The sequence below is a fragment of the Thamnophis elegans genome, chromosome 5 (genome assembly GCF_009769535.1).
Source record: "Thamnophis elegans isolate rThaEle1 chromosome 5, rThaEle1.pri, whole genome shotgun sequence".
Taxonomy (NCBI): Eukaryota; Metazoa; Chordata; class Lepidosauria; order Squamata; family Colubridae; genus Thamnophis; species Thamnophis elegans.
In genome coordinates, this window is record NC_045545.1 from 7484565 (window position 1) to 7502127 (window position 17563).

Sequence of the window (17563 nt, forward strand, 5' to 3'; positions counted from 1 at the left end):
AAAAAATGCCAATTTTGAACCAAAAAAACCTTGTTCATTCATTTAGAACAAATTATGTGATTAGGCTTCATTAAAAACGTATCTTTGGATTATAATTTTGTTATTCTTCCACACTTTTAAGTTTTTTCAGATAACTTAGATTTTGTAAGGAAAGAAAAAGGAAATTTGGCAAGAGTTCTCATGTCTGGTTGGAATTAAGGAAGTTAAGAGATAATAAAATATTTCTTAGGTTTCCTTTATATCTTTGAAACTTAGCTAGATTCTGCACTCACATTACATCTAATTCTTATATTTTTGTAATCATAGCCATATACCAGCATTCTGAGAAAAAAAATTCCCTTAGCATAATAATTACGGCAGTAAGAGAAACTTATCTTTCATAAGTTTGTAAATCATTAAAAATCACAATCTACAATCTCTCCTTTCTCTTAACTTAATCATGGTGGCTCTGTTGAGAAGATTGATGAATTTAACTCCTATTTGAAAAAACGATGGCTGCCAAATTTAATAAAATTTAATTTAATAATACTGTCAGAGTTCTCCAGATGCAACATTAGTCTTGAGCATATTTATTTATTTATGTATTTATTTATTTAATAAGCTGCCTGACTCACGATTGAAAGTGAAAGGGACAATCTCTGCAAGAACATTGCCTTTCATTATCGCGGCTAGAATCTAATCTCCCATACTGATTGGAAAATGGTAATGATTTGTGTTATATATATAAAAAAGGAAATATATACAGTCCCGTATCATAGCTTAGGAAGGGTTTGTTCATGCCAAATAGGCCATATCTAAGGGGCTAGCACAAAGAGGGAGTCAACCTATTCTCCAAAACACCTGAAGGTGAGACAAAAAGCAATGGATGGAAACTCACAGTGACGTGCGGTGAGCTTTATGGCTGGTGAGGCAGCAATTTTTTTAAACTTGTGGACTTCAACTCCCAGAATTCCACAGCCAGGCATGCTCAGTTCTGATTTAAAGCGACAGCGTTTGTTTTTCTCCTTCGCTAAATAAGTTTCTTTCTTTCTTTTTCTTCTCCCTTCCCCTCCTTCCTCCCTCTTTCCTTCCCTCATCCCTCTCTCAAACACACACACACACACACACACACAAAGTTGCACCAGTAGGCGAGGCACGTCGTTCTCCTGCAGCCTCCTGTAGAGGGCGCTTTTTTAGAGGCTTTTCTAAACAGTTAAGCACTAAGCAGAGTCATCCACGGTGACTCTGGCAGCAACTAGCTCAGCCTGACCTCAGCTCTTGCCTTTTTCCTTTCACATTTTTTTTTTATTTTCATGATGACAGTGGTGAGGCTCTGCCTCCCCTGACTGCACATCCCTGGAAACTCATCAAGGAGAAAAACAAACTAGAACTAAAGAAAAATTTCCTGATAGTTAGAACAATTAACCAGTGGAACAACTCGCCTCCAGAAGTTGTGAATGCTCCGACAGTGGATGTTTTAAAGAAGAGATTGGATAACCATTTGTCTGAAATGGTATAGACCAGGGGTGTCAAACTGGATCTCTTTTCTAGTGCTGGATCAGCATTGTAGTTTTCCACCGGGGGGGGTGCAGACACCTCCTGCAATACTTTACTGCCAAAACGGGATGCAGAGGGGGGCACTCAAGGCACCTTCTGCCCCGTTTTCAGCCTAAATGGCCTTCTGAGCACTTTATTGGCCAGAGGGGGCCGCAGGGGGCTAAATGCAGGTTTAGCCAGCAGAGGCACCATGGGCTGGTCCTTTAATATTTCCAAGCTGGCCCCGTGGGCCGGATTTAAGCACCTTGTGGGCTGGATGCAGCCCATGGGCCTTGAGTTTGACACCCATGTATAACCTCTAGAGCAGTGTTTCTCAACCTTGGCGGCTTTAAATCCTGTGGACTTCAACTCCCAGAATTCTTTAAGTCCTATGGACCTCAACTGGGAGTTGAGGTCCATAGGACTTAAAGTCGCCAAGGTTGAGAAACACTGCTATAGAGGTTCTTCTGAGCAGGGGTTTGGACTAGAAGACCTTCAAGCTCCCTTCCAACTCTGTTATTCTATTATAATCAGTACATAATCAATATACAGACTTGAAATAGCATTTCCTGTATTGGACAAAAAGCCTAAACATTTAAAAACTCAACAATTCATATATATCATCACCCTTTGATTATCATTTTAAAAAATTGAAAATAATCAAGAATCACGACAAACAGGATAATTCAAATACTCTTTTTTTCCTGAATAAAAAGGCATGGACTTAAACTACATATAGCTTTAGCCATCTATTGATAGCTGAACATATCAAAAACAGAGAAAAACACTTGAATGAATTTTCAGTTTTCCCATGTGGATAAACCTAGCTAAAAAAAAAGCCTAGAGAAGTATATGAGCCTCAGAATTTTGGGAGCTTTATCTAAATATTGGATAATCTTTCTAAATTAAATAAGATTATACTATAGATTTTGACTCTAAAATTAAGATCATTGCCATTGTGAAATGTTTCTGCATTATGTAGAGTTCCCATGTGCTTTTTTGTAGAAATAGTAATATGTTATATTACTATAGTTATATAGTAATATTTTATATTATATGTTATCCTGTACTTCTGAATTGTTGGGCGGTTGCTTCTGTTTAAAACCCTGACTCCCCACAATCTCCATGTATAATTATTGCAGTACTTTAGATCAGGGCCCCCCAACCTCCAGTCTGTGGACTGGCACCAGTCAACGGCATGCCAGCATTAATGGTGGGTTACAAAAAAATTGGAACCTCTTCTGTAGGTGTGGCCTGCTTTCCGGGTCCACTGGTGGAACCTCTTCTAACCGGTTCGGTAGATTTGACGAACCGGTTCTACCGAACTGGTGCGAACCGATAGGAACCCACCTCTGGCCAGCATGTTTTATCCACAAGATGCAGGCAGCCTTCAAAACCACGCCCTCTCTAGTTCACGGAAAAAACTTTCTTCACGGAACCGGTCCCTGGTGCCCAAAAGGTTGGGGGCCACTCAGTGGTGGGATTCAAATAATTTAGCAAGTTGTTCTCTGCCCTAATGACCAGCTGGGTAGGTGTGGCTCGGAGGTCATGTGACTGTGCAGGTGTGGCCAACTCAACGTCACTCAAGTCGATGGGCACTTCGCCTTAACTGTTACAATGTAATGGAGGTTAACCAGAGAGGCAGTTTCTGTAAGCAGGGCAATAAAGATTCGGCTAGAAACAACACCAGAATGTTTCCTTCCTGCCTTCCTTACAGGATTAGCCCTGTAAAGTGGGGGAAAAAAACCACAGAGATTTCTTCCAACAACCAATTCTCTGAGCTGCTTAGAAAGTTAACAACCGGTTCTCCCGAATAGGTGCGAACTGGCTGAATCCCACCACTGGGGCCACTGCTTTAGATGATAATAAAAATGAGCATAAGAACAGAATACTTCATAATGAGGATACATACTATGTATGCTTGATAGCAAACCCCAGTTAATTTAATGGGAGTTGAGTCTCAATAATATAATGCCAGATTAGCTGGTATTGGATGGATATTTTACAATCAGAAATCTTCCTAAATGCTGGTTGGTGGCATGCAAATAATTTCCTGTTTCTTTCTTGTTTCCAACTAAACTGGTCAGTGGTCGATGAAGACGGTAAGGCGTGTGTGCTGATTTGTCTGCTGTAATTTGTAACAATAGCATGAAATAGCCTCTCCATTTCATAGTTGTTCTGAGTAGTCAGATATGTGCCTACTTTTTTTTGTCATTTTGTCTCACAGTTCGTTTGCGCTTGATGTAAACAAAATTTCCTGCTATTTTTATGGATTGTATTACAGATACGATACGGGTAATTTTACCTATAATTCTTCTTGTAAAGTAGAATGTGTTTTATGCATTGTCCTTATGAAATGAGAATAATTTTACTTACAGCTTACTTGAACTCTGTTATACAAATTACGCGCATTATATACGAATTGGGTCTGTGGGGGGAAAAATTGGTCTTTTGTGTTCTAAAATTGTTCTGTTTGAATGACTGAATATTTACAATTATTTGGGGGTGAAATCCTATTTCTGCATCCAATTCCCGAATAAACGAGGCCCTTTGTACATCTCCCAAAAGTGCTTTCACATTTTTGGAGATAATGGACGAAGCATACAAGAGCTTTTAGTGAAGAAAAGAGAAAAATTAGGTTTGACTAAGAGGTCTTACATTTCATAGGAGTCCATCCATTATTTAGAAGTAAGGTAAAATTGTGATAAAATAATCCATTATACTTTTCATTAACGTACAGTTAGATTTATTTATTTATTTATTTATTTGCAAAATTGACTTAAATGAGAAAAAAAATCCTTAACATATTTTCCAGTGCAGTTTCATATACTAGGCATGTTGTATTCAGGTTTGGTTTTTAAAAAAGATCCATTTTCAGTGAATGTTCTACTTACATCATTTGAATTTTTTAAAAAAATTGAAATAACATTGAAATATGTCGAGATAGAATTATCGATAGTAGAATTACTATCGATGTAGAATACTATTACGGAAGTAGTGGAAAATGAAACCTGATGCTTGAGTATAATTTACTATGATTAAAAGAAGAAATATTAAGAGATTGTCATTCTAATAAAACTGTTAAAACCTAAGTGTGCACAGTCATAATACTGCACAATGCTTTAGTTAGTTTTGTGAATCAACAGGAAAATTGATACGTTTCTGCTGCTGAATATAAAGGAAGTTGCTTTAAAAAATTGACTAATAGAAAAAAAAAGGAAGATATAAATGTAATTTTGGCTATCTTTCCAATTGACAAAGCATGAAACTTAATTTCCATAAATAAGAACAATCTATAGCCGCCTCCTGCTTTTGTCAAAATAAGGAAACATAACATTTTGCTGCAAAGCTCTGCCCCTTTTGGATATGTGCAACATGACAATACACACACACCAGGGGTGGGTTTCTCACCCCGTTCCAACCGGTTCGGTTGGAACGGGGCCGGCGGCGTCCTCGTGCACACGCGCAGTGCACGCATGCGTACTAGCGTCTGTGCGATGCTCCAGCTGCTCCTGGAGGATCGTGCAGGCGCTGTATGCATCCTGCGCATGTGTGGAAGCGCAGAACTCGTCAAAACCGGGTAAGGAGTGCGGGTGGGCGGGTCTTCGCCGTTCCCAGAAGTTACTTACTTCCGGGTTTGCCGACCAACCGGTTCGCGGGGACCGCCGCGAACCGGTTGAAACCCACCCCTGACACACACACACAAGACAGGGCACGCAGCTCGGTGCTGCAAGGACACATCTCTGCAGATATTTCTGACAGTGATATTAATTCTTTGACAGAAAATTACACAGAATTCAGTAGAAAGGACATATATGGTGGAAAAAGCTAGAAACAAATGTTGCTTATTGTACTGAAAGCAGTTATCTGCAATCAGTTGAAGGCAGCATTGTAAGAATTCCTGGATTTTTCAGTCCCTGATCCCATTCAATTTCTCTGGAACTTGGCTATCTTGAGCACTTATGGGATATTTTATTGTACATGATAGTGATCTTTGTGCTATATTTAAAAATAGAAAAAATTAAATGTAGAAAGTTCCCAAGAAAATCTGTTTTTCTTAAGGGGCATAAGAACATCGCTAACATCAATTGAATTGTAAAAATAGAATGTAATAGAATATGAAATCATTATGTTTTACCATATTGTATTTAGGGTCTCTTCTTTAATGCCTCTCCTGAAAAATACTTGCAGTAAAACTATTGATCTAGAAAAATTAGTATAAAATTATGTAGAAAAGTGGATTTAGCTGCCTTGTTCAGCTTCTCTAAACAGATGTTAAACCAATTAAAATAAAGGCTCGTACATTTCTCTTTGGCTTGTAATTAACCAGTGAGTACTATAGTTAATTTATTAAATTGTTAATCACATGTGTTCAAGTAAATGGATTTGTGAATCTTTTCTTTGTTAACAGCTTGTTTATAGCTTGGGATTTGCTAATTATGTTCCCAGTGTTGAATGTGGCAGAAATTGTTTGTATGCTCTTCAATATATTTGGAGGATTTGGAAGGGAAATTTTTGTAAGATTTTAAAAAAGGTTTCTGTTTAAATTCAGTCTGCACTCATGCCAAGTAATTTGATTTAGGGGTATGATGTAACTGTTTCCAAATCAAGCTTTTCAGAAAATGGAGCTAATGAAATTAATTTGTTATGTGCTGCGGGAAAACAAGAAATAGAGGCTAAAAAGAAGTGGCTGCTGGTTTATAGATTTGGGGGGCTGCTTTTCTTGGTTTTGATCAATTTTGATCTAAACTTTGGTTCACCGACAAATGCGCGGAGAAACGCGCCGGCAACAGCGCGCCGACAAAAGCGCGCCTTCAACAAACAACTAATAACAACCTAATAACCCTAACTCTAATCCTAACTCTAATCCTAACCCTAATCCTATCCCTAAACCTAACCCTAAATCTAACCCTGAACCTAACCCTAACCCTAACCTTTACCTTAACTTTTGTGGGCGCGGTTTTGTCGGTGCCTTGTTGTGGGCGCGTTTATGACATCGCAGTATTCTCGACGCGGTTTTGTCGCCACGCTTTTGTCGTGCGCGCATTTGTCAGGTCATGCTAAACTTTGACATGTGATCATCTCTGTTGGAGAAGATTCCAATGAGTTTCATTGAAACTTGAAATGGGCTACTTCCAAGTTGATTAATAGCTTTCCTTCAGAAGAAATCTCTTTTGGGCTAAAGAAGGACCTTTATCACAGATTTGTGAAGACCTATTTTCAACAAAAACCATCAAAGTAGATATAGCCTTACTGTATACTGCTATTGCATTCATTCTTGTGCTGGCCAGCTTTACCAAAATTAGTTTTATTATAGTAAAATAATAAAGGGAAACCTTGTTGGCACAATGCTGCAGTATATGCCCTACACCCATGATGGTGAACCTTTGAGCATGTGCTACAGGTGTCATGCAAGGCCCTCTGTGGGCCCGCAAGCCGTTGCCCCAGTTCAACCCCACGCACATGCGTGTGTGCCTCCCCCTGGCCAGCTGGTTGTCGAATCTGTCCCGGGTGGAAGTGAAGGACGTGCGTAGAGCTGTATGCACAAGCACAGGGGCCCATGTGTGCGTGCACCAGGGGCGGGGCGCATGTACGGGGGAGTGCATATGCGTGCTTTGGACACTTGGTCCAGAAAAGGTTAGCCATCACTGCCCTACACTATAGTCACAGTTTTAAAAACTCTCAACGTATACAAGTATTCCCATGTTAAATTAACATTTCAAATCTGAGTAAAACATCTGCTTATGTTGATATTGGCACAAATGTACTGCTTAACCACAATTAAAGTTGAAATATATCTTCATTTTGGGAAAGGAATATGCATTCCTGAGATTGGCTTCCAGTTTACTGTTGATAATTATCAGGGTGCTAAGTTTATGTCTTTTTAGAGAAATCTTTTTTTAAAAAAATGGCAAAAACATTTATATGATTTGAAGAAAAACCAACACATATATTGTACATTAGGCGTTTTGGATGGTGCTAGAGCAAATAGATTAATAAATCTATACCATTTCTGGAGGTTTTTTCCCCCCCTCCCTCAAATAATTTCCAAAATTGCAAGAAGATGCATTATAATTATCTTATTAATATATTAATTCCATTTCCTTTTCTATAACTAAAGCTTATTTTGTTCTGTGGTTTGTAATAAGAATATTGTCATATTCTACTCTAAGCATATTGGGAAAGAACATAGTGATCCATATATCCCTTTGCAGATTGTTTGATTATCACTTTGGAATAGCAAAGAAGAGTAGATCATCAAGATACCAAATTCAGTATTTGATGTACATATTTTCTAGATCTATAATTTTCAGCATTATTGAAGTGGGAAAACTATCTCACTCAATTGTATTATTCCGCAAAGAACTATTGGGTTTACTGCAGTGGTGTGATTCAACCACTCTAACAATCAGTTTGCTGAGAGAGAAAGTTTGAGTTTGAGTTTTATTGGTTTTGTATGCCGCCCACTCCCGAAGGACTCCGGGCGGCTTACAATAAAACAGGGAGAGGGGATAAATAAGACAAATACAAGACAATACAACAATTTAAAAATACAACAACATTCACAATTGAAGTGGGGCCAGATACTTCAACAGCCCCCAGCCTGCCGGAACAGCCAGGACTTGGTGGCTTTGCGGAAGGCCGGGAGGGTAGTAAGGGTCCGGATCTCCACAGGGAAGCTCGTTCCAGAGGGCCGGAGCAGCAACAGAGAAGGCCCTCCCCGGGGGGGTCGCCAGCCAACATTGGCTGGCAGATGGAATCCGGAGAAGGCCAAGCCTGTGCGATTGAATCGGTCTTTGGGAGGTAATTGGCAGGAGGCGGTCTCTCAGGTACCCAGGTCCGATGCCATGCAGGGCTTTATAAGTAACGACTCGTTTCGCTCGTGCATACGCCAAGCAGACCCTTTGCGCCCGCCCATTGGGGTTAAACAAAGCTAAACAACTTTCCTTGAACTGCAGCCCAGGTGAGTAAAACAGCTGAAGTGTGGCAATTTGCTCTGCTGCGCCAATCACCTGGGCTAAAAAACAAGGAAATATATGTCAGTATAGCACAGGGGAAGGCACGTTGGCCCCACCTGAAGGTTGGAGCAAACTGGTTCGCTCTCAGCTGATCTTCGGAGCTACCGATACTCCCGAACCAGTCCGAACTGGTAAAATCCCACCCCTGGTTTACTGCCAACAGAAGTATCAGTGGGAGAGCTGCCATTTCTAAAATGTCTCTTCTTTGGTTTTTAGGGTCCTTCCCAAGAAGATTTCAGTCACTTGCCACCAGAACAAAGGCGGAAAAAACTTCAGCAGCGGATTGATGAGCTTAACAGAGAATTGCAGAAAGAGAATGATCAAAAGTATTTACGTTATTTTGACTCTTGATGCTGATTTTTATTTTGCTGTAACTAGGGATTTGAGACTCGTTCATTTCAAGCATCCGTTTGACTTGATTTATCATAAATCCTACTAAGCATTTGGAATTTTGGTTCCTCAGTTGCGATCTGTCTGATTCACATTTATAGGCTTTGAATAGCAATAGACTTATATACCGCTTCACAGAGCCTTTACAGCCCTCTCTAAGCGGTTTACAGAGTCCGCATATTGCCCCCAACAATCTGGCTCCGCATTTTACCAACCTCGGAAGGATGGAAAGCCGAGTCAACCTTGAGCCTGGTGAGATTTGAACTGCCAAATTGCAGTCAGCAGAAGTAGGCTGCAGTATTGCACTCTAACCACTGCGCCACTGTGGCTCATAGGAATGATATCAGTCCACCATTATGTAGCACTAAAGCTCACCTTTTATTCCTCAAAAGATGGTGGAACTCTCATCTTTCACTTTGTGAACAGTTATCTTCCTCTGGTTGTGATGAAATGGGAGTTTATTGTTTGAATAGAATGCAAGGAAAGAAAGAATTGATAACCAGCATCTAAACATTTGAAGAAACATGGCAAGAATGAAGATAACAGGAGTGACAGGAAGTTGACAATTATAGGGTGTAAAAACAAGGAAAGAAAAATGAGATAATTAGTATCTGGGGAGGGAATACAGGTAGTCCTTGATTTGCAATCACAATTGGGACCGGAAATCCAGTGTAAGCTATTAAAGTTGTAAGTCAAGGCACCTGTGTGATCAGACTTATTTTCCTGACATTTTTTTTTTACAATGATGGTTAAGTAAACCACACAGTCACTAAGCTAATGGTGCAGTCATTAAGCAAACCCATTCTTCCTAATGGGTATTTTTTGCTGTGGTTATTAACTGGGATGTGGAAGTCGATTGTAAATGGGGGGGGAGGCACAATTTACAATGGACGGAAGTAAGTTACATAAAATACCTGTTCTAAGGCCATTGTAATTCCTAATCCTCATAAATCGAGGACTACCTGTATGAATAATCCTTGTGAAAATGGTAATAAGTGTCAGTGTGCCTCTGAAAGAAAACTATTTTATCACCTCCGTTATCTGTTCCTACAGTGTTATTGTTAGACAGAATCTAAATTGTTCATAACCTAACATTTGTCTGAGTAAATGAGAGAAAATATAATCTCATTCACTACTAGCCGAGGTGGCGCAGTGGTTAGGGTGCAGGACTGCAGGCCACTTCAGCTGACTGTGATCTGCAGTTCAGCGGTTCAAATCTCACCGGCTCAAGGTCGACTCAGCCTTCCATCCTTCTGAGGTGGGTGAAATGAGGACCCAGACTGTGGGGGCGATATGCTGACTCAATTTGCTAAAAAATTTGTAAACCGCTTAGAGAGGGCTAAAAGCCCTATTAAGCGGTATAGAAGTCTAATAATAAATAAATAAATAAAAAATAATAAATACTATATAGTTCCAGGAAAGAACTCTTAAGAGAGGAGGTTACCTTTATATCATCTTGGGATGATAACTGAAATATTTTAAAATATATTTATTTGACCGAAAGCAAACTCAGGGGAAAAAAAAAATCAATTCCAGATTTTGCTTCTTACCGAATAAACCTGGTTCCTACCACATAGGCATACCCATATGTACTAATCACAAAAGCTGAAGCCAGCTGTGGATTGTCTATCTCTAAATTCAGATAATTTTACTCTATATTTGTTCGGTTCTGTTAGGGTTGAATGCAACTTTTGTTTCTGAGGAAGTTAGCAGATGCTATGCACCACATAAAAGAGTAGTTGTGATACACAAAGGGGACAGCTTCCTGCCAACATCTGTGAAGCATTACAAGACCCAACCTATTTCTGTGAGTTCACAGATTAATAAATTGAAGAATCACAAGTACAGATAAATAGCATTAGCACTTACACCATGGGTTGTCAACCTGGTCCCTACCGCCCACTAGTGGGCGTTTTGGGATTCCAGGTGAGCGGTAGGGACTTCAGAGGTTAAAACCTCCTTTTGAGCGAGCGCACACCTCAATAAACCAACGTGCGCGTGCACGCAAACAAGCAAACACGTGGGAAGAGGAAGGGGAGGAGTGGAAACTGATAGCAGGGACAGGCAGATAAGTTTTGTTATCTTATAAAATAAAGCGGAGCAGAGCAGTTGCAAAATAGGAGAAAGAAAAGTTATAGGCAGGAGAGAATTGTTGTTGGCTAATAATAATAAGTGGGCTAACTAGCTCAGCCTTACTTTTGTACGTTGCCCTACGGAAGGTTTAAAAAAAGGAGATAAAAAGGAAAAGATTAACAAAAATTAACAAAAAAAAGGGAAGAAAAATAGAGAAAAGGGGATAAAATAAAGGAGGAGAGTAAGCAGTGTTTAGTCTGGCTCATAAATTAAGTTTTGTTATCTTATAAAACAAAAGAAAGAAATAAGTAAAGGAAGAAGGAGAAAATAAAAAAAGGGAAAAAGAGATCCTTGATATAGTGAAATACTATAAGAAAGGTAAAGAAGAAGAAGGCAGGAAAAGGAATTTTGTTTTGATGGTGACACTTAATAAAAATTGGCACCCAATACAGCATTGTTTTTGGTGTTTGTAATAAAAGGGAAAACAGGAGGGAAAAAAGCACTGTGTGGAGTGCAGATCAAAACGTAAAAGAAGTTGTTAAATTGTGAAACAAATTTAGAACCCATGTCTGAAAAAAAGAAATAGGCTCATGTTCCGCACTTGCGCAAAAACTGGTGGGCGGTAAGGAAATTTTTCCATCAAGAAAGATCCATTAGTGGGTGGTAGGTAGAAAAAGGTTGACTACCACTGACTTAGCCTTACACTGCTTCATAGAGCTTTTCAGCCCTCTCTAAGCAGTTTACAGAGTCAGCATATTGCCCCCAACAATCTGGGTTCTCATTTTACCGACTCCTGAAGGGTGGAAGGCTGAGAGTCAACCTTGACCCACTCAGAATCGAACCCCTGGAATGAGCAGTGAGTTAGCCCTGCAGTACTGCTTCCTAACTACTGTGCCACTTGGTAGCCACTTCATAGTTCCTCTGGTTCTGATATACACTCAAGTTTTCTTTCTCCCCAAAAGATGATAAACAGAGGCAGGCTGTTGAGCATCATTTGATGAACTCCTTGACAATTGCATTTTTCTGTAGAGATGCCCTCATCAAAATGAAAGATGTGTACGAAAAAAACCCACAAATGGGTGATCCGGGAAGTCTTCAGCCAAAATTAATGGAAACTATGAACAACATGGACCGTCTGCGGATGGAAATCCACAAGAACGAGGTAAAAAAATCTGTTTATTGGATAGTTTTTAGACTATGATTAGTACAACTTTTCAGACTCTTAACCAAGGTTAAGCTCCTAAGAGTCATTCAAATCAGAGTAGGCAAAAGTCATCTTTGCTGCAGCATTTCAGTCCATTTGCAATAGCCTCCATTTCTATTCCAGCTAGATCTAATATTCAGTTGAACGCAACAGCAGTAGTAATTGATAATAATTATGTGGATGGTTTTGCCTGCAGGACACTTAAAAATATTCAAGGTCTGTACTGAAGCGGTGGCTCAGCAGTTAAGATGCTGGGCTTGCCAGCTAGAAAGCCATCAGCCCAGGTTCGAGACCTGAGCTCCAGCTCATAAAGACACTTTAGGGGGGGGGGGAATCTTGCATAGCCATGGCACTTTAGGAAAAAAAAAACTTGCAGGATTTTAGCAAAAAAAAGTGGCAGAGCCATGGGTTATTAAAGAGTGGTGCAGCCCAAGGCTCAGAGACAATGGTGGGGAGTGTCAAAATAGGAAGCTCCCTCCTGCTGCTGCCTCTCCACTCCTTCCCCGTTGGAGCCAACCTACTGCTGCCACCCTCTGACCACTTGCTCATCCGGTTCTCCATCCAGTGCCCTTAGCGAGTTCCAGTGTTGAGATGTTGTTGTGGCCCAGCAGGAGCCGTTGGAGCTGCCACCAGACTCCGACAGTCAGGGGCCCTATGAGTCGGCTCTGGAGGGATGTGGAGGAACCTGGACAGGGTTCCAACTCTGAGCAGGGTGCAGAGAGACTGGTTGGCCACTAGGTGGCGCCTGAGCCTTGGACCAGTGGGGAGGAGGCAAGGGAGAGTGATCCAGAAGCCAGCAGTGAGTTATTCCTGGATGCCCGGAATCGAAGAGCTAATAGGCATCAGGAACAGTTACGCAAGTACAGGAGGTAATTGCGCTCAGCTGGTGGTCATTAGGCTCCTCTCCAGACTATAAAAAAGACTGCTTGTGCACACGCCCCTCTTGCAGAAGTCAACGCATTGACGAAAGAGAACTGTTGTAACTAACTTGGCAGGCTGGATTGCTGCCAAGGTTTGTCTGAGTTGCTGCCAAGGTCCTTATCTGTTTGTTATGCTTGGCTTTCAGCCACCGAGGTTTTGATTTCTTGCTATTAAAGTACATTCTAGTTAAGCTTGTCTCGGTTTTCGTTACTGGACGGAGGAGGGGGGTCAGAACAGATGTTCTATGAAGAGATGGCGATATTGAATTGGCAGAGGAGAGTTAGAGGTGGTGAGAAGACTGCTGGCCGCCCCGAGCTAGCGGCGTTGAGTCCCCCATTCCATCATGAGACGGGGTGAGCTCCTTCCTCGCCCCAGCTCCTGCCAACCTAGCAGCAATTTGAAAACATACAAATGTAATTAGATAAATATCACTTCAGTGGGAAGGTAAAGCACTCTGCGACGTCATGCTGGCCACATGACTGCAGAAATGTCTTCAGACAGCACTGACTCAGCGGCCTTGAAACTGAGATGAGCACCACTCCCTATAGTCAGGAACACCTAGCGGAGTAAAATTCACGGGGACTCATTTACCTTTATACTGAATCAAGGAGCCTGTAACTTTTCTGAACTTAATAGAACATTTGGAAGTACTTCAATTAGAAAAATATTTTGGTAGATACAGTTTTTATTATACTATTTATTTAAATCTGCCCCAGTTGAAAATAATACACTTAAGGGAATTTATATTGGGTCAGCTCAATTCTTAAATGAAATTGGAAGTTTAGTAAACAGACAAAGACTGTATAGTTTACACAATGTATAGTTTTGCTAGCTATGGCATTTTAAACTGTGATGAATTTAACTCGCTGCATATTTACAGAGTTCGTAAGTGGTGGTTTCATGATAGCTGAACATAGAATTGATTTTGGACTAAATTTTTATTTCCTTTGACCATACATACGTACATGCTTGTGTATCCACACAACATAGGACAAGCACTCCTTCTCAATTCTCTATCTCCCTTTAGTGCTTTTTAAATGTTCCTTGGCATTCTTTTCCCAATTATTCCCAACCTACATTTATCTGTTTTCTCATGGAGAGGAAGAAATATTTCCAAATAATTACACTGGAGTATAAGACGCATCAAGATTTTGAAGAGGCAAATTTAAAAAAAAAAGGTTTTGCGCATTGCAGACCTCCCAAAAACAGCCTGTTTTTCACAAAAACGGGCTCGTTTTTGTCAAAAAAGGGACATGCCTACCCTTTAGGAGGCTTGTAAAGTGCTCCTGGGAGGGCAAAAAATGGTGCATTTTTTGCTCATCTTTGCCCTCCCCTGCCTCCAGGAGCACTCTGGAAGCTTCCTAAAAGCTATGCACAGCCATTTTTGCAAAGGGACGGGATTTCGGGAGGCCAAAAACGCTGTATTCAGTGTATAAGACACACCCAGATTTTCACCCTCTTTTTTTGGGGAAAAAGGTGTGTCTTATACTCCGAAAAATACGGTACGTGCCTATGAGTAGGCCTTTAACACCCATATGGAACCAAGTGGATAACTGGAACCATAATGTTGGAGGCTGTCATTTTGAACTGCAGAAGGCCAATGGCCCTTTTTAAAAAAACCAAAACTGTAAAACATCTAAAAGTGCAAACATACCAGGGATGGGTTCCTGCCAGTTCTAACCTCTTCTATAGAAGAGGTTCCACAAAACTACAGTGCCATTTAGAACCGGTTCCAGCTCCCTCCCCCCGCCTGTCTGCACATCATCAAGATGAAGAGCGAGAGGAGGAATTCTGGGAGTTGAAGTCCACAAGTCTTAAAGCTGTCAAGTTTGAACACCCCTGGGGTTTTTTTCTAAAGGATTAGGGGTGCAAGGGTCTTGTAACTTGACAGCTTTAAGACTTGTGTGCTTCAAATGCCAGAGTTTCTGAGCCAACATTTTGGTTGCTAAGCAAGAGCGTTGTTAAGTTAGTTTCACCACATTTTACAAGTTGGCCACTCCCACCCAGTCACATGGCTGGCAAGCCACTCCCACCCGGTCACATGGCTGGCAAGCCACTCCCACAAAGCAGGCCATACCTATAGAAGAGGTTCTAAAAAATTTTGAAACCCACCCCTGAAACATACGTACAAGAAATAAGCTTATGGGTTCCAGAAGCATTCTGAACACCTGAACAGAATTTTAATATTTAATCCTGGCACAGGTAACATGGTTTCTCTCTCTCTTCAGGCATGGCTTTCTGAAGTTGAAGGTAAAGTAGCAACAAGAGGAGATCGAAGACACAGCAGTGACATCAACCATCTCGTAACCCAAGGAAGAGAGAGGTCATTATATTACACTTTTTTTTGTCTGATGTACTAGTAGATTGTAAATCCAGATTTCTAAAACAAGTAAATCTAGTGACTGTAATTTATATACCTAAAATATAGAGCAAGGCAAGTCCTCTGAAAGTTGTGCTTTGCAATAGCAAGAACATACAATTTATAAAACACTCTCAACCAGGAACAGCCAGACATACTTAGAAAATACAACTGACTTAATTATTGGAAGAGAGATGCACTAAATATGTTCCTTAGTTTGCAAAGCACCTCCTTGCACAGGTGTGCCAGAAGCCTGCCTTCTCTGTAGCACCACCTGACTTCTGGAATAAGGTTCTCCCTCATTCAGATGCCGCTGAAGAGCTGGCTTCTCATCCAGTCCTTTGACAAGGCGGAATGAAAACCCTGTCATTTTACTAAACTATATAAAGTCTGTGCGCATGGGTGTCTAAAGAAATATAAAAAGACTTTTTTTTCCCCACAAGATCTATTTGCGTCTCATCATCCCGAAAAAGCTTTGCATTAAATCTTCATATGACAAAGACATTTTATTTACATAGTTCCACTTTTATTGGATTTTTTGATTCAATAAAAAGGAAAAACCTACAGCTCTCAATGTTCACCAGGGTCTCCTACCCTGTTTTTTCTCTTTTCTGTTACCTTCTGATATGTATATTTAGAACTTTAAACTTCAGGGTTTTTTTTAAAGAATAGAATTGCATTTTTTAGTGAATTGATTTCTTTCATATATCATAAATTGCTGTAATTGTTTAAAAAAGTGAAACATTCCTGTCTTTTAATAGACAAAAATAATATTTAGAAAGAGTGGTATGTTGTGTGTTCATAACAAGTGTTTACAAAACTAGAGGAATGTGAGGGATCCACCTGCAAAAATGCCTTCAGAATTATACTTAAATGATTTAACCAACCATATAGTTCTCCTTCTCCCATAGAAAAGCTTCACTATTCATCAGTCAGTTTTATATGCTTGGCTAACGGCTAAGGAATAAATATGCTTCTCTTCCATTACATTACATTGCAGTTGAAGTATAATAAGATTGAAACTATGAGTTAAGGGTTGTTTATACAGGCAAAGCAGGCTGAAAAAGTAAAACACTCCTACATACTCTGCTCCTTTTAGGCAGTCAGTGGAAACTGAAAAAAAAACTTTTTAGGTAAACAAAATGTTTCATTTTCTATTTTAAGTAAAGCGGGGATTAAAAATTACGGACTGTTTCACTTTGAAATTTTAAACAGGGGTATGTATAGTTATTTTTTTTCCTACCATTATAACCATGTGTGTGGAGAGAGTCTGAAGATGTAACAGGAGAGAGACAGGATTTTATTCCAGTAGAATGAGTGCATTTAAAGCACCAGCATTATTACTCTATATTTTCATATGCTGGACAGATGGAATCAAAGCTCTTTTGTTTTTAAAAGCAAAATTGTATGTTCTGTCTCCAACAGCCTCCATCCTCTGCCTTTATTTTTCAGTAACATTTTACAGATAGAATCACAGATAGAATTCTTTATTGGCCAAGTGTGATTGGACGCACAAGGAATTTGTTTCTGGGGTTCACCGATAGATGTGTGCTCGACAAAAGCGTGCTGACAAAACCGCGTCGAGAAAACAGCAAGGACGAAATCGCGCCCACAGAAGCGCGCCAATAAATGCGCGCCGATGAAAGCGCGCCATCAAGAAACAACGCGAAAACAACTTAATACCCTAACCCTAACCCTTACCTTAACCCTAATCGCGCTTTCGTCGGCGCACATTTATCGGCGCGCTTCTGTGGGCACGATTTCGTCCTCGCTGTTTTCTCACCGCGGTTTTGTCAGCGCGCTTTTGAAGTGCGCGCATTTGACGGGTCACGGTTTATGGTGCATAAGTTCACAGTGTACATGTAAACAGCAAGTAATAGGTCATAGATCATAATAAACAACAATTGATAAATTGTTCAGCAGAGTGATGGCACGGGGGGGGGGGCGATGACGGACGGACAGACTGACGGACTGACTACTTTCAATAGTTTTGGCATACAATGCCCTATAGCAGCATCCTGAGGAGAGAAGTTGATATTGATTATGTCCAGGATATGAGGGGTTTCTAGATATTTTCTAAGC

At 40.4% G+C, this 17563-nt stretch overlaps 1 protein-coding gene across 1 annotated transcript in view; it reads left to right on the forward strand.

Annotated features, from left to right (window-relative positions):
- Positions 1-17563, forward strand: part of FNBP1L (formin binding protein 1 like) — a 39358-nt gene that overhangs the window by 15265 nt on the left and 6530 nt on the right. The window contains exons 7-9 of the mRNA XM_032217956.1: positions 8751-8860; positions 12027-12159; positions 15351-15445. Coding sequence (XP_032073847.1) covers positions 8751-8860; positions 12027-12159; positions 15351-15445 — 338 coding nt within the window. The remainder of the gene's footprint in view (positions 1-8750; positions 8861-12026; positions 12160-15350; positions 15446-17563) is intronic.